At 40.6% G+C, this 23,271-nt stretch overlaps 3 protein-coding genes across 7 annotated transcripts; 2 read left to right on the top strand and 1 right to left on the bottom strand.

The window, feature by feature from the left end:
* Positions 1-2,283: 2,283 nt before the first annotated feature.
* Positions 2,284-5,389, bottom strand: LOC139410755 (mitochondrial ribosomal protein S30). Its single transcript, XM_071156226.1, has 5 exons — positions 4,763-5,389; positions 4,438-4,583; positions 3,727-3,832; positions 2,923-3,099; positions 2,284-2,727 (listed from the first exon to the last, which is right to left on the bottom strand). Exons 1-5 carry the CDS (start codon positions 5,358-5,360, stop codon positions 2,465-2,467), a joined length of 1,290 nt encoding a protein of 429 aa, XP_071012327.1. The 5' UTR covers positions 5,361-5,389; the 3' UTR covers positions 2,284-2,464.
* A 518-nt stretch (positions 5,390-5,907) lies between these two features.
* LOC139410754 (histidine triad nucleotide binding protein 2) lies at positions 5,908-8,477 on the top strand. Of its 2 annotated transcripts, none has more exons than XM_071156225.1 (5): positions 5,908-6,052; positions 6,363-6,509; positions 6,687-6,791; positions 6,970-7,042; positions 7,158-8,477. In XM_071156225.1, the coding sequence occupies exons 1-5, from the start codon at positions 5,966-5,968 to the stop codon at positions 7,247-7,249; spliced, it is 504 nt and encodes a 167-aa protein (XP_071012326.1). In that variant the 5' UTR covers positions 5,908-5,965; the 3' UTR covers positions 7,250-8,477. The 2 variants fall into 2 exon arrangements, with proteins under 2 accessions (XP_071012326.1, XP_071012325.1); XM_071156224.1 differs by having other exon boundaries at positions 5,917-6,073; positions 7,158-8,198.
* Positions 8,478-9,146: 669 nt separating this feature from the next.
* LOC139410753 (long-chain-fatty-acid--CoA ligase ACSBG2-like) lies at positions 9,147-23,206 on the top strand. Of its 4 annotated transcripts, none has more exons than XM_071156219.1 (16): positions 9,253-9,372; positions 10,087-10,167; positions 11,399-11,473; positions 11,648-11,925; positions 12,500-12,804; positions 13,335-13,423; positions 13,625-13,745; positions 13,999-14,079; positions 14,451-14,600; positions 16,424-16,591; positions 16,765-16,946; positions 17,193-17,426; positions 17,620-17,837; positions 20,784-20,923; positions 21,137-21,380; positions 21,853-23,206. In XM_071156219.1, exons 3-16 carry the CDS (start codon positions 11,409-11,411, stop codon positions 21,936-21,938), a joined length of 2,361 nt encoding a protein of 786 aa, XP_071012320.1. In that variant the 5' UTR covers positions 9,253-9,372; positions 10,087-10,167; positions 11,399-11,408; the 3' UTR covers positions 21,939-23,206. The 4 variants fall into 4 exon arrangements, with proteins under 4 accessions (XP_071012321.1, XP_071012319.1, XP_071012320.1 ...); XM_071156223.1 differs by having other exon boundaries at positions 9,256-9,372; positions 12,533-12,804; XM_071156220.1 differs by lacking the exon at positions 10,087-10,167 and having other exon boundaries at positions 9,147-9,372; positions 12,533-12,804.
* The last annotated feature ends 65 nt before the right edge of the window (positions 23,207-23,271 follow it).

Below are 23,271 nucleotides of genomic sequence, written 5' to 3'. Positions count from 1 at the left end.
GTGATGGCCACTCCAATACCTTGACTTTGTTGTCCTTAATTAAACCATTTTGCCACAACTTTGGAAGTAAGCTTGGGGTCATTGTCCATTTGGAAGACCCATTTGCGACCAAGCTTTAACTTCCTGACTGATGTTGCTCAATACATCCACATAATTTTCCTCCCTCATGATGCCATCGATTTTGTAAAGTGCACAAGTCCCTCCTGCAGCATAGCACCCCCGTGCTTCACGTTGAGATGGTGTTCTTCGGCTTGCAAGCCTCCCCCTTATTCCTCCAAACATAACGATGGTCATTACGGCCAAACAGTTATATTTTTGTTTCATCAGACCAGAGGACATTTCTCCAAAAAGTAAGATCTTTGTCCTCATGTGCAGTTGCAAACCGTAGTCTGGCTTTTTTTATGTCGGTTTTGGAGGAGTGGCTTCTTCCTTGCTGAGCGGCCATTCAGGTTATGTCGATATAGTACTTGTTTTACTGTGGATATAGATAATTTTGTACCCGTTTCCTCCAGCATCTTCACAAGGTCCTTTGCTGTTGTTCTGGGATTGATTTGCACTTTTCACACCAAAGTACATTCATCTTTAGGAGACAGAACGCGTCTCCTTCCTGAACGGTATGACGTCTGTGTGGTCCCATGGTATTTATACTTGCGTACTATTGTTTATAAAGATGAACGTGGTACCTTCAGGCGTTTGGAAATTATTTTTCTGAGGTCTTAGCTGATTTCTTTTGATTTTCCCACGATGTCAAGCAAAGAGGCACTGAGTTTGAAGGTAGGCCTTGAAATACATCCACAGGTACACCTCCAATTGACTCAAATTATGTCAATTAGCCTATCAGAAGCTTCTAAAGCAGTGACATCATTTTCTGGAATTTTCCAAGCCGTTTAAAGGCACAGTCAATTTAGTGTATGTAAACTTCTGACCCACTGGAACTGTGATACAGTGAATTAGAAGTGAAATAATCTGTCTGTAAACAATTGTTGGAAAAATTACTTGTGTCGTGCACAAAGTAGATGTCCTAACCGACTTGCCAAAACTATAGTTTGTAAACAAGAAATCTGTGGAGTGGTTGAAAAACAAGTCTTAACTACTCCAACCTAAGTGTATGTAAACAAATAAATTACCAAACATTACTGGGTATTGGAGAAAAGATGGAAGTGAAATTGTTAACTCGGCTTACTATACTTTTGGAAAATCAACAATATCTAAAAAGAGTGTAAGTATGTATTTAATGTTCCATCAGGTTTAGAGACTGTAAACCAGAAATGTCACTGTCAACTTTTTATGCAAATGTATGTACATCTACCATGGTCTATTATAATTGATATTCAGAGTTTGGGAGAAATGTCCAAATTAGGCTTTATGTATTACCATATGCAAATATGCTTTGGTATTATTTCACTACTGCAGGAGTTAAAATGATGCACTTTGCCTGTGCTGTATTGTATCCCAGAATGGTGGGTTACATGACTATCAGCAATCACCTGTTTGTCAGACTGTAACCAATTCTATCCCATTGCCAGAGGCCAGAACCCATGCTTTTCCAACATCTAATGATGTGGCTAATTGAAATTTGACAGTGAATGTTTCTTAGACTGACAAAACATCCTTATATTTTAGACATATTTTCCTTAGACATGTAAGTGGAAATTTTGACAGAAACTATCCCTGTGTTTGTATTTGTCCATGTTTCATTCACCATCATACTACTGGTATCTGAGGTTGCAAAAATAGCAGTGATATCGGAGCAGTGTTTTTGTTCTTTTGGTGACAGCTTGAGGCCTTCTGTTGCCTAACAGGATATGTGTGTCTGTGGTTTAACAGAAATACAAACGTCTTCCTGTTTGACAAGACTTCTTACTCTTGCACTTTTCTAGCCTATCCATCTTCAACCTAATTTATCACTTACACAAATGAGTTTGTGTGCAGCTCCTTATACTTTTATAAACAGGTCAATTCTCTGCTTTGCTGACAATGAATCCCTTGAAGTCCCCATATGATGCCTGATTATTTTACAATATCTGTAAATGTTAAAGCAGTGTCCCTATACCTCAGGTTTTTGTTCCAACTCAGATGTAACTTTCCTGTTGTATGTGGATGGTAAATACAAATCTAATGATAGATCAGCCTCGTCAGTGTGCCTAAAGAATTGTGCCGTTTTCCCACTGACTAAGCACCACGTAGTGACGAACAATCAGTTTGAAAACATTGTGGACTGTGCATTCATTTAATTTCATACACACAGCTGAAAAACAACCCACTGACCTGTATGCAACAGTGTCCATTTAAAAACAATGTTTTTATTCCATTCTACATGAATACATTCTACCAGACTATACCAGCGATGTACTGCATGCATGCTCAGTTGTGTCCTTTAGTTGATATTGGCCAATGTTGAATACAGATGGAAACACTTCAACAAAAACACTTCCTTCCTCCCACAAACACTAAACTCTCCATGTCAACCTGACCTGTTCAGTAGGAACTGGACAAGGAGCTTGAGCACCCTGTCGTCCAGCCCCACCACAGCCCCATCCTTCACCCCCTCATATAGACGCATGCTGTCTGTCCCCCAGCACACGTTCTTCCTGGGGTTCCCAGCGTCCGTCTCCATGGACAGGCCCAGGGTGTTGAGCTGGTAGCAGAAGAAGGAGAAGTACTGGCCGTCTGTGATCACAGCCTGGGACACAAAAGGCCTGGTCACGTCCTCATGGCTCCAGAAACCTGGTGACGTTTTGTTCAAGATTACAAATGTGCTTTAACAAATGGTGTTATTCACAACTATTAAGAATATATTAATTCAAGAGCAGTCAGAGAGAAAACAGTTGAATGGTAAAATGATTTTTTTTTTTTTAACTACTGATTATTCTCAGGTAGGTAAGGAGAATAACATCTGATATTCAAGTTATGACTAGACACCTTGATACATGGCCTGTGCTCCTGTCCATGCAAATAGACTGGCAATGCCATTGGCTCTCAGGTAGACCTCGATCTGGTCAGTCAGATTCCGTTTGGCCATTTTGTCCCTGCGGTACCTGTCAGGGACCAGGTGGAACTGGGTGTGGCCGTAACAACCAGGATCATGAAGCTTGGTTCCTGGGAAAGTAAAGACGAGAAAAGACTTATGTTGAAATATACACGCACACAGAATACTTTGACACTACCACCACTAGTGGTTGCAGTTGGTTGATGCACCACCTATGACTATGACAAAGTAAATGGCTGAGGCTAAAACAGACCGGCAGCCAGACAGGCGCAAATAGTTTGATCAATATTATTAAATTAACAACCAACACCTTGTGACAATTTTACATCCAAAGCCTACTCCAGGGATCACCAACTACATTCATCTGGGGGATGATTTTTTTCTTGATGGTCAGGGTGCCAGAACATAATTCTAAATAAATTTGTAGACTGCAAATTGACCGCAAGAAGCCCAAACAGATATAATATTGGACTAAAACCATTTCAAACCTTGCTTACATTTGTATATGATCACATATCACTCCATTATGCGTGGGAATACTTTGGAATAGATTTCCAAAATTAAAATCACTGAGTTGATTTGCTGGTGTTTTTACTGTCTTATGTCCAACAATAAAAAAGTAAGAAGCACAAAAACAAATTGCACTGAAAATTTAGTTGGCCAAATAAAAATAACTTGCGGGACAAATTTATCCCCCGGGCCACCAGTTGGGGAACCCTGGTCTACTCCATTATTACCTGTGAAGATATTGTTCTCATACTGTCTCCTGAACATGGGAAGCAGGTCTGGGGCAAACTTTATCTCTGGGACTTCAGCAGACATCACCACCTCAAGGGGGACAAACTGGAAGAGGGTCAGTGGAGATTTATTTGGAAACTACTTGCACTCAAAATGTAGGTAAAAAAAAAAAAAAAAAACATTTGGCCAAATCCCAGCTTCACATCAATGTTTCATGTATGATAATAGCCAGATGACCACAGAGTTTTGGATCAGTGTTGCTGTGTATGTCTCTAGCAGCTTTTAACAGGCTAATGTGATGATGCTCCATTAGCCGTTACAGGAAAGGTATTGTTTGGCGTAGCACAACATTTCCCACCAACCTTGACCTGCAGATACTACCTTAGTTCTCGATTCAGCCAAATGCGTATCTTCTAAAACGTCCATGTCCAGTTGCAGGTGGTTCGATTGAAATCTTAAAAAATACTCCGTTATTAAAATAAATAAATGTTTTGCGCCATGAAGTAATCCAATATGTACTAAATTTAAACGAACCACCTGCAACTGGACAAAGACATTTTAGAAGATACATGTTTGGCCAAATCGATAACAAAGATAGTATTTTCAAATTAAAGTTGTTACCGTTGTACTTCTCCAAACAGTAACTATCTTAACAGCTAATGGAGCATCATATTAGCCCTTTCCAATCTGCTAGTGACTGTATGTAGTACCTGTGGAAGTTGTTGAGGTATCCTTATCTGACTGTGTGGCTTATCGTCAATCTGGAATCTGATTGGCTCGACGCGGCCACCCCGATGTCCCCTTGGAATGGTCCTCTGCCCTCTCATCCAGTAGAAGTTAACCTGAGGGTCAAGATCTAAACAGAAAGTGATGTAAGAGACAGAGTCTTTTGCATAGCAGAGACCGACATAATCACAACTTCCCCTTACATATGAGTTAGTGCCACTGATTACTTTTTAATGCTTACACATCATGCCTTGGACTGAGGGTGGAATCAGGAGTGATTATGAATAAATGAACAAATTAATGGTTTACCTAAACTTGACAGCTGGAGTACAGGGTTGTGTTTGGCCATAGTGTGTGTGAGTCCAGATACCAGGTTTCTCAGAAAAGGTGCCACATAATGTTCTTGTTCCCTTTGCAAGAACGGTTGACGTTTCTTCATGTACCAGTTCTCTTGTAAAATTGAATGGCAGACATGGGAACGGATGTCAGCAAATGCAGTTTCGTCAATGGTGGATGACACATTCTGAAAGTCAGGTACCGATTCCTCCTTGGTCTCTTCAACAATGAACTTCTCAGGTAAGCCAGGTAGATATGCAGTCTTTGTGAAGTGCTGATACCATTTATCAGCATTAAGAGCAAAGGTTTGCGGACACAACACATATTTCTTTCGCTGAACTCGTGTGAGGAATGTCAATTTTTCCTGCACATCGGCGGCACGTACTTTGTCAAGATGTTCTGCAATCTGACGTCTTTTTGCAGACTTACTTTTAGCGGTCAGCGAAGGTACAATGGGAGGGTATACAGGCTCCTGAATTGCTGTCTTTGTATGAACGATCCGGTCGTTTCTAAACACATGTCCTTTTTTATGAAGTAATGACTGCAAGGGCAAGCGAGTGCGCACCGCCATGTTTGTCGCTGATGACGAGAGCGAGTTCTTCTTCTCGTGCGTCTCGTGCAAACTGGTTAAATGCAGAATATCGCCACCACGTGGAGGATAAAAAGAAATACTGCTCGAGCGAAAAATATTTCTGGGCCACTCATTCTCTAGTGTTGTTTTCGGAATGTGTATGCTATTAATGGAATGGTTATTTGAATCGAAAATATTATGTTTACAGCATCTTACACCAATCACGGGAGCCAAACGTTTTAAATTGTAATCGTTTTGAAACACAAGAGAACGTTTCGATTCATGAATACAACTTTTTCATCGGGAGAGGGTTCACACTAGATAACATAGCCATAAGGTCAAAATTGGTTATATCGTAAAAATGTATGAAAACAAAAAATTGCTTTTTAATTTAAGATTAGGCATACGGTTAGCAGTATGGTTCATGTTATAGTTAAGGTTAGGCTTATATTTAACATCTAATTTTAAAAAGAGAAATTGTAGAAATAGGCGAGGTTTATGACTTTGTGGATGTGTTAACTAATTATGACCCGGTGGCAACGCAGACATCATATCCGGTAAGATTGCAACTCTCCAAACGGAATTTGCACAGTGCACTCATAGCTATGAATTTTCGCCAACTTTTGCCGACACAATGCTTCAGGAAAAGTGTTTACCATTCACGCATTTTGCGCCCTGCATGCCGAGCAGAGGTAGCTATTCTGAAAATAAACGTAATTGTTTTAATCTTAGTAGTTAACAATTTCGTGTTGTTGACTTTCGGGGAGCGTCATGGTCATGGGCAGGTGTGTGCTCCAGCTGGCACAGGAGCAGTGCACACTCACCAGGAGATTCGGGCTGTTAGAATGGTTCAGGGCGTTTAGCAAATGACGGTGTCGCAGTATATGCACTGCAGTGTTTGCAATAACATACATTCTTCTAAAGATCAATACAGAAGCTAATGTTTAAAAAAAATGCAACCTGCTAATTTGTCAACCTCTGTTATTGTTTGTCATGTCACAGAGACACGTATGCATATCAAACACAAAAAATGACGAGGTGCGTCTTGCTGAAGAAGCAAGCAAGAAATATGGATCTCCAGCTCCAACTATCTTTTCCAGAGTGATTGACAAAACTATTCCTGCAGATATCATTTATGAAGATGATAAGGTATACACCGCACACAGACGTATTCACATGCGTATGTTTATTTTACTGTACTCCACGTAGACAATATATGATCAATATTCAGCCACAGGGTATATTGAACATTATATTGATGTTCAATATATTGATGTTCCATATTTTGGAATGTTATCATGTTTTTGTTGTTTTCCTTTTCTTCAGTGTTTAGCTTTCAGAGATATCAGTCCACAAGCCCCTGTGCACTTCCTGGTTATTCCAAGGGACCCTATCCCCAAAATCAGTGAAGTTAAAGATGATGATGCTGAGGTAGCCTACTGATTTGTCTCTACTTTCTCAATATGTCATTTTCTGATTTTGATCACACAAAATAATCCTATTACGTTGAAATGTGTTGCTCCCCCCCCCCCCCCCCTGGTTCCTGCTCAAAATGTGTCTCAATCCAGATTGTCCTTCTACTTTAAAAACACTTTGCTATTTTATGTAGCTGTTAGGTCACCTCCTAGTGGTTGCAAAAAATGTGGCGAAGAAAGAGGCATTGCACGAAGGTTACAGAATGGGTAAGTATTAAGATGACCATAATAAGTAGTGTCAAACTACATATGAGCTTAACGCATTTCACAGAGACATAATTTAGTTGTTATAAATATGTAACTGCATTTCTATTTTCCACAGTGATCAACGATGGGAAGCATGGTGCCCAGTCTGTATACCACCTTCACATCCACGTCCTGGGAGGCAGACAGCTGAACTGGCCTCCAGGTTAACAGGACTCCCTGTCTTAGAGGGGTTAGTTTCATGTTAACCTTAAAGAGCAACTGCCCCGAAAAAACAACTTCTCATTTAGAAAACTCGCTATTAGTCGGCAACATTATTCTACTGTCAAAATTGACTACAATGTGTAAATTTGATCATTGTGTTCATAAAGTCTGTATCGTCCAAAAATAGTTTTGTGACACTTGTGGTCAGGACTGCATCACAATGTATATTAAGGTAGGGTTTGTTTCAACCCTGCCCAAATTCCCACATCTGGCAGCACCCATGAAGTAATCATAGGGCTAGTTACGGACCATCAGTAAATTACACAATGTACATGGGACAATATGTTACAATTCCAATAGCTCCAAATGTCAATGACTTAACCTCAAACCAACTATAAATTGTAGAAATTCATATAAATATTGAAAGCATTTAATGAGAACTTAAAGGTGTGCAACATGAAAATATTGTAATTTACATTGTGTAATTTATTGATGGTCGCTAACTATCCCCGGAGATATGTTATCCAAAGTCGAGCTAACTTTGCCACAGTTGCACACCAGCTGGCTTATTGGTGGTTTTTTAAGATAATTGGCTAAATAATTTGGCTACCTCTTCCCACCTGCGAACACAAACAAGAGACACCCACATCAAACCACACCTGAAACCAACTCATGTTTGAATTCAGTCATGGCAACTAGCATTTCTTAATGAACCAAATTTAAATTGAGGCCAAATCAGGAAGTGCAGTGGCCCTTTAACTTTATTTTCATACAAATATAATGAAGCTCTTGAGTCTGACTATTTGATTTTTTCCAAAGTTAAATATTTTCATCCTATTTAACTATTATGTAATTAACTATTGTGTAATGTGATATGTTGATTGATGTAATTGTACAGTTTTCCTGTATATACAAATATGGAATAAAACAAAGTTGTGTGAATGATTTAAACAATATTTCTACATTTGTCAAAATGAAAGTAACTGTTTTGGAGATGTCACAAGTTTCACATACGTTAGATGTTGTTACTATGTGCTATTTTGATATTGTAGCCCCCTTAATATTTCTGGCAGATCTCCAGAAACATTTTGTAGCAATATAACTGAGAGCAGGTGTGGTGTGACTGTTGGTATGACTAAATGACCTTGGTGCCCAGGATATACTGTAGGTTACTCTGTATCATCTGGAGTGCATGGTTGAACTTTCACCTGCATTTACTAAAACCCCATGTCCATGTTCAGACTATTGTAATTCTCAAATCGCACAAACACCCCTCAATACATGAAATAAGAACGATACTTTGACCTAAGATACAGAATTGAACCCCCAGAGATACATGTAATAACAGGTCAATAGCAATATCTATTAATCTTAGAACACAACTTAGATCACATTCATTTGTTAAAATTTTTTCAATGCAGATGTTTTTCACAGTACAAAAGGTATTGTTGCGCATTGTTTGTTCCACAGATGAAAGATCTGTATTGTGGGTCAAAGTATCCTCTTTCCTCATAAACTTTCAGAAGTTATCTTGCTTTATCAATTCATGTTATATCCCGATGATATAAATCCGATAAGGGCTGAATCGATAACTTGCTTTGGTCCAGTCTAAATGACCAGTGTCTTAACCGAAAGTGGTTGTTCTACTTCATATTCTTAGAATATACTTTGAATCAGAGATATTTGTCCTCTATGCACAAAAAAAGTTAATGAAAATGGTCTTAACTGTGTTTTACATTTACTTAAACAGGCAAGCAATGTCAACAGTGGCTTAACTCCGATCCCTATGCTGTAATGTAGTCTGCTACCCCCAAACAGCCTCCTTGTCAGTTTCCAGCACATATGCCTGCGGAAGGGGACCTTATTTCAAGTCTAGTGGTGGAACGTTAACTAGCCATTTGACCCATAGTAGGTGTGGGGGAAATTACGTAAGAGTGCAGACGGACCTGAGTGGGACGGTACTGTCACCCGTACAAGACCTCCACAGGCTTATCAGCTGCTGTCCTGGGTCCCATGTTGTGCACATCACATCGAGGCCCATCCAAGTTTTCCCTGCACTCTCCTGCCAAGTTGATATCATATAGCACCTGACTCTGTCTATCCCTGTCTGAACAAGGTCTCAGAACAAGGTAGGATATAATATCTGTCTTTTCAATAGAATGGTATTCTGCTGAATATTACTACTCTGGAATTAGTTAATCTCTTTTTTATTGTGTCCTTGGACTCTTTCACAATATGCTTATTTTTTGATGTGGCAGAGCACCACCTCAATCTACAACTCACAGACAGCTCTTGCAACATGTTCCTACAGTCCTTGCTCACATGTCAGAGTGGTGTACAGGGGTCATTTGTCTGTCTGTCTTGGTTTGTGAAATCAATTTGAAACAGTTCTTGCATTATAAACCTTTGTGAATATTTAGTATTAAGACAAATGTGGTAGTCATTATCTACACCAAAGCATTGACTGATGCTGGGATGTGTTCAGTTGCGTATAATTGGATGTATTTGTCTAACCATTAAAACCAAGAGTATCTGTGATTTTGACCTTTAGATTGCCCTCTGGTAACAATACAGTAGCCTTCCCAATTGAATCTCAGTAGCGAAGGCATGTTCAGAGTGAGAAAATGTGACCAGTAGCCTATAATAGCCTCAAGCGTTGGTTGCCTGAGATATACAGTATATACAGACATGTGTTCAAAGCAAACAAACAAACATGACCTAGCCTACATCTCAGGACATAAATGTAAAACCATGTTCGAACTAAACTGAACCAAGCTGGTTCCTCGTGTTTTATTGTTTGGCCAACAGGCTCAAGCTTCTTCTTTATTGGCTCCTGCTACAAGGTCTCTTGTTAAATCCAAAACAAAACCATGCTAAACTGGGTCACTTTGAGGCTGTTGCTGTTGGAGAGATACACACAGACTGTGAGCATCTATACAAATATTTCTAAAATATATTTCAATATTTTAAATGTACATGTAGGAGCATAGCTACCACTGTATATTTTTGTGTCAAGTTGCTACCTTGAATATATCAACTTTTAAGATGTAAGCAAAGAGATTCTATCCAATTGATGTAGTACAGTCAATTGTCAGTGGGCAGAAATGTTTGCATAATTGTGTGCAAAAGTTTAGCGGCTACTATATTGCCACATAACACAGGCAATCGTTTTGCAATTATGATGAACTTTGCTCTAGAGAAATCTTGGCCCGTAGTTATCCGATCTATCTGGTCAGATCTTCTGTCCTTTTCTATTTTAAGTGTTGATAGTGATAGTTATAGGAATGTCCTCATGAACCAGATTCAAATTTCCTATCACTGTTATAAGCTCTATGTCTCAACATTTTAACTGCTTGTTTGGAATTTGAACTGCACCTTTCTCTCCATACATGTTTAAAAACTTCTTGGCAATATTGTGTACTCAAGACATGGTCTCATGATCTGAATGTCATAGCTAAACTATAGTGGCTCCGCTTGAAAATTGTCTTCACAATTTCAAGATAAAAACACTAGATGGCACAATTTCACTGAAATTGTCCATCATAGCCTGAATGACTTCATGCCAGAGATAATGATGAGGTATCGGTATCATGGTCAACTAACCCAACGTTGCAAGCAACCCAGCATGTTACTTCATATACACTTCAATACATGCTCTGGGCCTATGCTGTATTTGAAGACATGTAATAACCAAAACATGCACTATGTGTGTGTATGAAGGTAACTACTGTACAGAATCCTGACAGATCTATCCAAGATGAGACAAAAACGTTTTTTTCACCATAAATACATGTTCACCCCTTAGCTGTCTCAGACCCTTTTTCAATGTCCCTTTCTTGGTCAACTGTCTTGATGTAACCTACTGTATTTAAGTTAAAGGTTGGAAAAAGCTCTGCAAAATGTTACGCGTTTTTGGCACAAACCCCTTAATTTCGCCATTCTTTATCAATCTAACCAAGCAGTCATTGGCACACTGCCTCTGACACTGTCATGTTGCAATACCCACTCATATAAGGATCCAGGAGGAAACACTTATTTTCTTGAAATTAGTAGAATATCAGGAGCCTTTGCACGACCTAGATAGAGATTTTATTAATTTGATGATCTAGCGGTTTTTGCATATCTAACGTTGATATTTGACCTCTTTTATTTAAGCAATTACAAGATGTCTGACCAACAGGATTCTGTTCTCACCAATGGGGTTCCTGACATAGAAAATAGTTCTGAGAGGTATGTGGACCTATCGTAACCAACTATGTGCTGGAGACTAATTCTGTCGGGACTGTTGAAATTCCATTTTATTATTACTGAATATTTACCAAATAATGGTACCGTATTTAATGACTGAGTGTTTATTAATTGTGTTGTAATGACTGAGTGTTTATTAAATGTGTTTTATTCTAGTTCTAGTGTGATTGGCATTCCTCTTGGAGAAACCAAACCGTTAGTACCAGTTGCCAAACTTCAACAGAAGGAAATCTACTGCAGTCCCCTCGTCAACGGAGGAGTAGTAGACCATCCACAACCAAACTCAGAGTCAGAGTCTGATGGAGAAGACAAAGACAGTCAGGAGTCAGTTGCTGTAGAACCTGCAGTGATAACCCCATCAAGAATACCTGAAGCACCAGCCAAATTACCCAGATCCCCTGGACAAGAGGGACCTCAAGGGGATCCTCTCTCAGGTAATAGCAGCGTATCGTGGTAGGGCTACACGTTTTTTTATATATAGGATATTGACTCAACCTAACTGAAGCAGATCAGATGTTTTATCACCTGTCAGAGGCACATGATATATGTTTTGTAATTCATAATACAGCAGCTATAAAGACATTTGTTTAAGAGGTTGACAGAACTGTGCCCGAAAGCATAATCATTTAAGGGTTACAGACACTCATAAATAGTCAATTATTATTTGATCTATGACTGATTTTTTGCCTGTAATTCTTTTTGTTTTCGATAAATCAACTCTAACCTTTTTATTTAATCAGAGCCATGTTCAACATGGGTAGGCAGGGACATTCCACAAGTTTCTCTATTCTCTATAGTAATCTGATACAGGCAGCTTCAAATTCAAATATTTATGCTTCACACTGTGACAGCGAAGGAGGGTGGAGTAGAGCTGGACCAGTCTGATTCTCAGACGTAGCCATACCTCCCTGATTTCTGGTCCTACCTGCGTTCCACTACATTCTTGTGGGAACAGGGAAGGGGAATACTAATCTCTGAGATTACTCCATGAACAACCAATGATGGCAGGCAACTGCTGCCCCTGCTGTCCCCATACTACAGGTGCCTCGGTGCCCCTGAAGCTGTCGGATGTGTCCCTGGCCACAGCAGAGCAGCTCTGGTGCACCTCCAGGGACCAGGCGGTTAAGCTGAGGATGGCTGAGACGGGGCCGGGATCCGAGGCCCCCATGACTATCCACCAGATGTTCTTAAAGACGGTGAATATCTATGGAGACCTGCCTGCGGTGGCGTCCAAGAAAGAGGGGCAGTGGGTAACCCTGACCTGGAGGGAGTACTACCAGCAGTGCAGAGCGGCGGCCAAGAGCTTCCTCAAGGTCTGTATATTGATGTAGTTGTTGTGTGAGTGTCTGTGCTCTTTAGTTGCTCTATGGTATATGCTTGCGTGAGATTTAATAGAAAAGGTTTTCTATGCTTAATGTTATGATGTACTTGTACCTGGATTGTTCTCTGTATTTTCAGTGGCTCGAGGGGGTGTTTTTGAACTGCGCCAGTGAATTCTAATAGAATACGAACTATAATACAGATCGGTTAACATCACTGAATCTTCAAATAGGCTGCCGGCTATTTAGAATTTGAACTCCAGAGACAGGATTAGGAATGTTTACACAGCAGAAAGAATGTTCTCCCATTGTCATTTCTGTCTCCTTGTAAGAATGGTGCTGGTGAAAACCAACACTTGGGTGTGTTAGATCCAAAGCTAAAGTTACTCGTCACGGAGAGCGATAAAGTGGAGCAGTTTACAAAGCATCATATAGGTCAACAGTAAATGAGGCAGTGTGCCACATTCTCATTGATTTTTTTTTCTCTTTTTTTCGGACTCTGTCTCTTCCCCTCTCTACTGTAGTTGGGTCTGGAGCGTTACCATGGCGTCGGTATTCTGGGCTTTAACTCTCCTGAGTGGTTCATCTCAGACATCGGCTGTATCCTGGCTGGGTAATAATAAAAACTATTTTTCATATAGCATGCACTGTCTTACCATGCACTAGCCTGCACTATTGTTCATACTGCATTCTGTGAGACTTAGACAACTTACTCATAGAAGGCTAATCCATCCCACACACTCCAAGGACAGCAATCACAGTCTAAACCACCTCAATAAGAAGGTTGTCTGATCTGACGTGTGTGGTCTGCCAGGGGTTTTGCTGCAGGCATATACACCACCAACTCCCCCGAGGCGTGTCAGTATGTGGCAGACAACTGTGAGGCCAACGTCCTGGTGGTGGAGAACCACAAACAGCTCCTCAAAATCCTCCAGGTGAGACCCTATAACTGAACTATAATGTGGTCCTGGTTGTGTCTGCCAAAAGCCATATAACCTATGCACAGAATTATGCAAACATACATCCATAATTCTGAAGATTTTTTTTTTTTTCAAATTACAATTATCCAATACTGCGCTCTAAATTGTATTTGTAAGTAGATCGAGTGATCATTACCTATTTATATATTTATTGTTTTTGTGCCAAAATGATAAATGATAAATTCCCTACTTTGTTCATACCTTTCAGATTAAGGAACAGCTTCCACACTTGAAAGCTATTGTTCAGTACAAGGATGAACTTCAACAGAAGCTGCCAAACCTGTACACTGTAAGTTTCTATTGAAATGAAGAAGATCTATAAGCAGCATCTTGTTTAGCCAGCTGGGGTGAAAAACATTCCTGATTTGCATTACAGATATAGCAATGTTAGTAGCATATAGTATTTCCTTAAATATTGTAGAACACAATATTTCCTGTCACACACTGTAACTGTGAGACTCTTAATCCCTTCACATTACTAAGCAAACTGAGCCAAATCGAGCTGTACCGGGCTGGCTTGGCTACGCATCCACCATAGTTGATGAAACATTTCTGGAAAGGACAATGTGAAAATAAAATATCCAAGCCAACACAATACGGTTGGGATTGGCCCTATATTGTGAATCAGGTGTTACCGACTCAACCTCTGTCCTCCTACAGTGGGCTGAGTTTATGAAGCTGGGTGAGGAGGTGTCTGATGAACGGCTAGATGCTGTGGTGGACAGTCAGAGGGCTAACCAGTGTTGTACGCTCATCTACACCTCTGGAACCACAGGCAACCCCAAAGGGGTCATGCTAAGCCATGACAATGTGAGTATTGACAATGACATGATGATGTACAGTGCATTCTGTAAATATTCAGACCCCTTGACATTTTCCACATTTTGTTACGTTACAGCCTTATTCTAAAATGTATTAAATCATTTTTTTCCTCATCAATCTACACATAATACCTCTTAATGACAAAACGAAAACAGGTTTTTAGACATTTTTGCAAATGTATTAAAAATACAAAACTGATATCACATTTACATAAGTATTCAGCACTTTACTATGAGACTCAAATTTGAGCTCCGGTGCATCCTGCTTCCATTGATCATCCTTGAGATGTTTCTACAACTTCATTGGAGTCCACCTGTGGAAAATTCAATTGATTGGACATGATTTGGAAAGGCACACAGCTGTCTATATATGGTCCCCACAGTTGACAGTGCATGTCAGAGCAAAAACCAAGCCATGAGGTTGAAGGAATTGTCTATAGAGCTCCAAGACAGGATTGTGTCGAGGCACAGATCTTGGAAGGGTACTAAAACATTTCTGCAGCATTAAAGGTCCCCAAGAACACAGTGGCCTCCATCATTCCTAAATGGAAGAAGTTTGGAACCACCAAGACTCTTCCTAGAGCTGGCCACCCAGCCAAACTGAGCCATCGGGGGAGAAGGGCCTTGGTCAGGGAGGTGAGCAAGAACCCGATGATTGCGCTGACAGAGCTCCAAAGTTCCACTGTGGAGATGGGAGAACCTTCCATAAGGACAACCATCTCTGCAGCACTCCACCAATCAGGCCTTTATGGCAGAGTGGCCAGATGGAAGCATGGTGGTGGCAGCATCGTGCTGTGGGGATGTTTTTCAGCGGCAGGGACATGTAGACTAGTCAGGATCGAGGGAAAGATGAACGAAGCAAAGTACAGAGAGATCCTTGATGAAAACCTGCTCCAGAGCGCTCAGGACCTCAGACTGGGATGAAGGTTCATCTTCCAACAGGACAAAAACCCTAAGCACACAGCCAAGACAACGCAGGAGTGGCTTTGGGACAAGTATGGCTCCCGAGTCTGGGTTAAGGTTTGGCCGGGATAGGCCGTCATTGTAAATAAGAATATGTTCTTAAGTGACTTGCCGAGTTAAATAAATGTTAAATAAAAAAGTCTCTGAATGTCCTTGGGTGGCCCAGCCAGAGCCTGGACTTGATTCCGATCGAACATCTCTGGAGAGACCTGAAAATAGCTGTGCAGCAACGCTCCCCAGCCTCCTAACAGAACTTGAAAGGATCTACAGAGAAGAAGGGGAGAAACTCCCCAAATACAGGTTTGCCAAGCTTGTAGCATCATACCCAGGAAGACTTGAGGCTGTAATCGCTGCCAACGGTGGTTCAACAAAGTACAAAGGGTCTGAATACTTTTTTATTTTTAATACATTTGCAAACATTTCTAAAAAAAACTGGTATTGTGTGTAGAATGATGGGGGGGAAAAAACTATTCAATAATTTTTCGAAGAAGGCTGTAACAAAATCTGAAAAAGTAAAGGGTTCTGAATACTTTCCGAATGCACTGTAAATAGACTAGTGAGGGAAAAGCTCTATATTTACATGTACATTTACTGTACCGGCAGTATCCAGGTTACTCCTCCTTCATCCTCACAGAATGTGGTGATGCCCTCAGAAACATTACATGTACTATATAGTGGAGCTCTGGGTCCACTGGGCACTCAATTCAGTATGTGAAAGTGTCACAATTTTGTCCATGTATTGTTCACGGCAAGTAAAGGACAAACAAAACTTCTGGCTTATAGTTTTTCTCTGTGGTAAAGGAGGTTGGAATAATATTAGTTGAAAGTCTCACCTGACTCTCTCCTCAGATCACCTGGACTTCAAATGCAGTCGGAGCCATGACAAGTCTGCAACATGGTGTGGAGTGCGTGGTGAGCTACCTGCCCCTGAGCCATGTAGCTGCCCAGATCAACGACATGTGGATCTGCATGAGATTTGCAGGGGCAACGTATTTCGCAGACCCAGACGCCCTGAAGGTCAGAATCCCTGAGTGTTGTACTACAGATAATGATGCTGTGCATTGCTTTCCTTTCGAAATGCTGTTTACGAAGGCAATAATTGATTGAGGTTTGGTTTTGACTGGGTTGTGGAGGGTAGGCCTGGGGTAACTTTATATGACTTGATAACTGCTAACTTTCTGATTTCCTAGGGCTCTTTGGGGACTACTCTGAAAGAGGTGCGCCCCACAAGTTTCCTGGGAGTTCCCCGTGTGTGGGAGAAGATGCAGGAGAAGATGAAAGCCATCGGAGCCAAATCCTCTGGTATGAAGAAAAGAGTGGCTAACTGGGCCAAATCCATCGGATTGCAAGCCAGCTACAGTGCCATGAATGGGTAAGGATTTATGTCAGGTTTTTGTTGTTCATTAAACCCACACTTCAGAAAGAATGTGTATTTTCAGTGCATCAAATTATTTTTGATTTGTTTCACCCATCGATATGATCTTATCAATAGCATTAGAAAAAACATGCATCCTCACTCACACCCAAATAGTATTTTTACATCTTAAACTAGATTAAATTCCAACCATAATATTTTTCACAATGTATGGTATTCCTCTGTGTTTTCTGTGGATTACAGTGAGAACCTGGTGCCCTGGGGCTTCATGCTGGCAAACAACCTGGTGTTTAAGAAAGTTCGCTGGGCCTTGGGTCTGGACCGCTGCAAGAACTGCTTAACGGGGGCCGCACCCATCACTAAGGAGACTCTGGAGTACTTCATGAGCCTTAGCCTCCCGCTGTATGAGCTGTATGGGATGAGTGAAAGCACCGGCCCTCACACCATCTCCTGGGAGAATAACTTCAAGATCATGAGGTCAGCAAATGGAAAACTAGGGATATGTATTGACAGTTACATTAATTAATTTGTAGTTGACAAAGCTATCATTGCATAATAGCAAATAATTAATTGATACTGATAAGCCATCAGATATGAAGTGACATCTAATCATCCTTCTTGCTTTTCGGTCTCACCATATGAAGAATTGATATCATGATGTTGTCCTCAGCTGTGGAAAGGTGGTGGTTGGCTGCCAGACCAAGTTGGACAAGCCAGACGAGGATGGGAATGGTGAGATCTGTTTCTGGGGGCGTCATGTGTTCATGGGCTACCTGAATGAGCCAGAGAAGACTGAGGAGGCCCTGGACCAGGAGGGCTGGCTGCACTCTGGAGACCTGGGCAAGCATGACAAGGACAACTTCCTATTCATCACAGGGAGGATAAAGGGTATAGTACTTATTTATAGTTTATTTTGTAGATGTATATACAGTAGCCATTATACAACATGGCTATCAGTGCTGGGTGTCAATGGGAGTAGGATGCAGTTGCTCCTAGACACTGATCAAAGTAAAGTTTTGTGTACCTTCTCTTGATACTAAGTCTGTGCCTTAGGTTAACTTCCCCATAAGAAAAAATACTATAGTATACTATGCTCTACATACTGTAGTATTACTATATTCTTTACTATAGTATTCACTTGAGTGTTTTTGTGGAAGCCCTTTGGGTGGTGGACCATTCTTGATAGTAGAACACCTATATTCACTATACTATAGTATAGTATTAACTGTAATGTTTGTGTATACTGTTGTATAATGTAGTAAAGTTTACTATAGTATGAATACTGTATTGTATATGATATCTATAGTAATTACAGTAGTGTTTTTTGCAGATAATACTGTAGTATTTACTATAGTGTTTTCGTTGTTTCATTATCTTTGACATAGAAGTGCGGACATGACTGTAGTATACTATAGTATTCACTGTAGTGTTTTTGCGCAAGTACACTGTAGTGTACTGTAGTAAAGTTTACTATATAATTTACTATAGAATACTAAAGTAAAAACTATTGTATATATTATAGCAATTACTGTAGTGTTTTTGCAGATATTACTGTAGTATTTACTAGTCTTTAATGTTTTTTGTTTAATTATCTTTGACAAAGAAGTGGGGGCTTTCTCCTTGAGCAAATTTTCCATAACCTGTTGGTAGGTAGGTAAATAGTACTGGAGTCTGAACGGATAATTCAGAGCCTCTGCTCTTTTCTATAACCTTTAGGGAACACAATATATGGTCTATTCTTTGCATGTAGGTGTTTCATTCATGGGTGGCACAAATAGGGATATGGGGGATGGGAATGGGTTGAGTATATGCAAATTAAATACTGTAGTATTACTATAGTTAAAACATCTTCAGTGTTTTTTTGTGGAGAATACCATAGTATTTAATATATCTATCCTATATTTATCCTACCCTGTCTTTCTAAGGTATTCGAAAGCCAAGTTAACAAACAGATTACTGACCATTTCGAATCCCACCATACCTTCTCCGCTATGCAATCTGGTTTCAGAGCTGGTCATGGGTGCACCTCAGCCACGCTCAAGGTTCTAAACGACATCATAACTGACATCGATAAGAGACATTACTGTGCAGCCGTATTCATCGACCTGGCCAAGGCTTTCGACTCTGTCAATCACAACATTCTTATTGGCAGACTCGACAGCCTTGGTTTCTCAAATGATTGCCTTGCCTGGTTTACCAACTACTTCTCTGATAGAGTTCAGTGTGCCAAATCAGAGGGCCTGTTGTCCGGACCTCTGTCAGTCTCTATGGGTGTGCCACAGGGTTCAATTCTCGGGCCGACTCTCTTTTCTGTATACATCAATGATGTTGCTCTTGCTGCTGGTGATTATCTGATCCACCTCTACGCAGACGACACCATTCTGTATACTTCTGGCCCCTCCTTGGACACTGTGTTAACTAACCTCCAGACGAGCTTCAATGCCATTACAACTCTCCTTCCGTGGCCTCCAACTGCTCTTAAACGCAAGTAAAACTAAATGTATGCTATTCAATCGATTACTGCCCGCACCTGCTCGCCCGTCCAGCATCACTACTCTGGACGGCTCTGACTTAGAATACGTGGACAACTACAAATACCTGGGTGTCTGGTTAGACTGTAAACTCTCCTTCCAGACTCACATTAAGCATCTCCAATCCAAAATTAAATCTAGAATCGGCTTCCTATATCGCAACAAAGCATCCTTCACTCATGCTGCCAAACATACCCTCGTAAAACTGACCATCCTACCAATCCTCGACTTCGGTGATGTCATCTATAAAATAGCCTCCAACACTCTACTCAACAAACTGGATGCAGTCTATCACAGTGCCATCCGTTTTGTCACCAAAGCCCCATACACTACCCACCATTGTGACCTTGGCCCTCGCTTCATACTCGTCGCCAAAACCCACTGGCTACAGGTTATCTACAAGTCTCTGCTAGGTAAAGCCCCGCCTTATCTCAGCTCACTGGTCACCATAGCAGCACCCACCCGTAGCACGCTCCAGCAGGTATATCTCACTGGTCACCCCCAAAGCCAATTCCTCCTTTGGTCTTCTTTCCTCCCAGTTCTCTGGAACGAATTGCAAAAATCTCTGAAGCTGGAGACTCACATCTCCCTCACTAGCTTTAAGCACCAGCTGTCAGAACAGCTTACAGATCACTGCACCTGTACATAGCCCATCTGTAAACAGCCCATCTATCTACCTACCTCATCCCCATACTGGTATTTATTTATTTAGTTATTTTGCACCCCAGTATCTCTACCTGCACATTCATCTTCTGCCGATCTCCCATTCCAGTGTTTAATTGCTATATTGTAATTATTTCGCCACCATGGCCTATTTATTTCCTTAACTTACCTCATTTGCACTCACTGTATATAGACTTTTTGTTTTCTTTTGTTCTACTGTATTATTGACTGTATGTTTGTTTATTCCATGTGTAACTCTGTTGCTGTATGTGTCGAATTGCTACGCTTTATCTTGGCCAGGTCGCAGTTGCAAATGAGAACTTGTTCTCAACTAGCCTACCTGGTTAAATAAAGGTGAAATAAAAATAAATAAAAATAAACACTGAGTGTACAAAACATTAGGAACACCTTCCCAATATTGAGCACCCCCCTTTGCCCTCAAAACAGCCTGAATTAGTCTGGGGCGTGGACTCTACAAGGTGTCGTTCCATAGGAAGGCTGGCACATGTTGACTCCAATGCTTCTCACAGTTATGCCAAGTTGGCTGGAAGTCCTTTGGGTGGTGGACCATTCTTGATAGTAGAACACCGTGTAGACCTATGATCTAAATATCCTCAGAAAGAAATCTCTTGTCCTGCAGAGCTGATCATAACAGCAGGAGGAGAGAACATCCCACCTGTACCCATTGAGGATGCAGTGAAAGCAGAGATCGCCATCATCAGCAACGCCATGTTGCTCGGAGACAAGATGAAATTCCTCTCCATGATGCTCACACTCAAAGTAAGGCCTCCAACGTTAGATGTGTCCTGTATTGCCAACTCTTATGGTCATTGGCTTGCTTTAGAATTCTCGCTTTTGAATTAAGCAATTAGAATATAATTATACAGCACGAACAGATCTGGAACCAGGCTATTTGATGTTTGCTCTGTTCAGCAAATACTACAACTAACTCCTGGATCATTGCTATCCTTTGAACCCACTCTCCCTCTGTAGTGTATAGTTGACGACAATGGCGAGCCGACGGACGAGCTGACCCCAGAGGCTGTGGCGTTCTGCCATCAGCGTGGCATAACGGCAACCAAGGCCTCTGAGATCATAGCCAGTAAGGAACCAGCTATTTATAAGGCCATCCAGGAGGGCATAGAGCATGTCAATGCTAAGGCCACCTCCAATGCCCAGAGGGTCCAGAAGTGGGTCATTTTGGACAGAGATTTCTCTATATCTGGGGGAGAACTGGGTGAGTCAGTCAGTGTGAGAAATCAGTTGCTGGTTTTTATTGGTTGGTTCTGTCTGTTTGAGCATGTGACAGAAGAGAGCAGTGAATAGTCTTGGATTGCATTTTCTTCCTCATCTTAGAGAGTTGATTTTTTGTGCTTCTTGTTCATTGTGGGATTAAAATAAATATAGTTCAAACTAAAGCTAGATAACTAAACCAAAGCTAGTCTGTGAGGTTGTAAATAATGAGCTTTTTCATAATTTGATACAAAGAACTCTTAGAGAGAAGGAAGTGTTTTTGCCATTAATGTTTGTCTGACGAGGCAGTCTTGTGACTAGTTTATGCCAAACAACATTCCTGTAGATATCATTGCATAATCTGTCTTCCAAGCTGTTAAGTAGGTCACATGTTGTGATTGAAGAAGCATGGGAAAGAGAGTAAAGTCTTTTTGAGAGCACAGTAAGTCTGATTGTTTTGTCCATCTTCTCTCCAGGACCTACCATGAAGCTAAAGAGGGGGGTTGTTGTCAAAAAGTTCCAGGAGAAAATCAACAAGATGTATGGAATGGCACAAGAATAATAGAGGAACTGAACATGGACTAGAGAACACTTGAGGACTGTAGTTATTGGACTATTAAATGCATCTGTAGACATTTGAGTGTGTCTTGTTTTCCAGTACCTAGAGAATTATCCCATTGGTATCTGCTCCATATCAATATTTAAGCTGTTTTAATGTACATAAGATTTCACAGCATTGATATTTGCACTTTTTTTGTAAATAAACCTTATATTCATCATCAATGCTATACTGTACCCATTTCAAGTAAAGGAAAATGCCTCAAAACAAAATCATTAATGTAATGTTTGTTAAGTGATTCTATCATTATTTGGATGGTATACTGTAGTATTTTCATTTTATTTTAGCCAATTATATTCCGTGTACATTATAATACATATTAAAATGTTTATTTTTATGGGTTAAATGAACATGATCAAAAAAAGCAAACAAACTGTTCTGGACCCCCCCAAAAAACATCACGTTGGTAGTATCTCACATGCACCTTACTTGTTGTCCAAGGTAGTGTCTTTGTTGTTTCATTTGAACAGCAATTATGAATTTCCTCATCAGAGGACGGTGCCTGTGATGTGACAGCTATTGTACGACGTCATAGAAACCATTTGACAGGTTCTGCTGAGATAGCTCATGCTGAACTAGATACGTACTGTATGTTCTTATAGATTTCCCACAGATGTCTGCTACTTGTCTTTTACAGGTGACACCTTAATTATTGAAACCTCCATCCTGAGGAAATTAGGCAAGAGCCTATTAGGTTGATGGGAACTCCCTGGACAGTGGTCTTATAATGCTATGTATTACAAACTGGGATACATACCCCACCATGAGAGGTGTTGTGGAAAAGTGATATATTACGGTGACACTGAGTACCAGTGTGGTTGGTCCTCCTGAAGTACTGTATCAAAACCTACTGATGTCACCAAACTACAGGAACCCACTGTAAAGTTTGTAATATGGTAACTGAAGCCATAAACGTGGAGGTTCCACACAAATAGGTGTCCTTTAAATTCTTATAATACTAGAATTACCATTGAATTATCCCTAGTTTTGCTACCATGCTGTGTTGTTGTGTTAGGACTCTCTTTATGTAGTGTTGTGGTGTCTCTCTTGTTGTGATGTGTGTTTCGTCCTACATTTTATTTTTTCATCCCAGCCCTCTTTCCAAGCAGGAGGCCTTTCGCCTTTTGGTAGGCCGTCATTGTAAATAAGAATTTGTTATTAACTGACTTGCCTAGTTAAATAAAGGTTCAATAAAATACAATTTCAACTTACCTCATGCCCCTTTATAATTTCCCCTCAAAGATTTAACAGGATTGACTAGGTGAGTCGAATACAG

Source organism: Oncorhynchus clarkii, chromosome 6 (genome assembly GCF_045791955.1).
Source record: "Oncorhynchus clarkii lewisi isolate Uvic-CL-2024 chromosome 6, UVic_Ocla_1.0, whole genome shotgun sequence".
NCBI lineage: Eukaryota > Metazoa > Chordata > Actinopteri > Salmoniformes > Salmonidae > Oncorhynchus > Oncorhynchus clarkii.
The sequence above is the reverse complement of the archived record's forward strand: the minus strand, read 5'-3'. Positions and strand labels throughout refer to the sequence as shown.

Bases quoted from the DNA above. Each gene is read 5' to 3' on its own strand.
- LOC139410755 (XM_071156226.1), bottom strand. From the start codon at position 5,360: ATGGCGGTGCGCACTCGCTTGCCCTTGCAGTCATTACTTCATAAAAAA. The intron at 4,584-4,762 runs GTAAACCATTAA...CTTTCTGTTTAG, and splicing joins ACTCCAGCTGTCAAGTTTAG to ATCTTGACCCTCAGGTTAAC. The intron at 3,100-3,726 runs GTAATAATGGAG...TTACTTTCCCAG, and splicing joins TGAGAACAATATCTTCACAG to GAACCAAGCTTCATGATCCT.
- LOC139410754 (XM_071156224.1), top strand. From the start codon at position 5,966: ATGAATTTTCGCCAACTTTTGCCGACACAATGCTTCAGGAAAAGTGTT. The intron at 6,074-6,362 runs GTAATTGTTTTA...GTCATGTCACAG, and splicing joins TAGCTATTCTGAAAATAAAC to AGACACGTATGCATATCAAA. The intron at 6,510-6,686 runs GTATACACCGCA...CCTTTTCTTCAG, and splicing joins TCATTTATGAAGATGATAAG to TGTTTAGCTTTCAGAGATAT.
- LOC139410753 (XM_071156218.1), top strand. From the start codon at position 11,409: ATGTCTGACCAACAGGATTCTGTTCTCACCAATGGGGTTCCTGACATA. The intron at 11,926-12,499 runs GTAATAGCAGCG...CAATGATGGCAG, and splicing joins TCAAGGGGATCCTCTCTCAG to GCAACTGCTGCCCCTGCTGT. The intron at 16,592-16,764 runs GTCAGAATCCCT...CTGATTTCCTAG, and splicing joins CAGACCCAGACGCCCTGAAG to GGCTCTTTGGGGACTACTCT.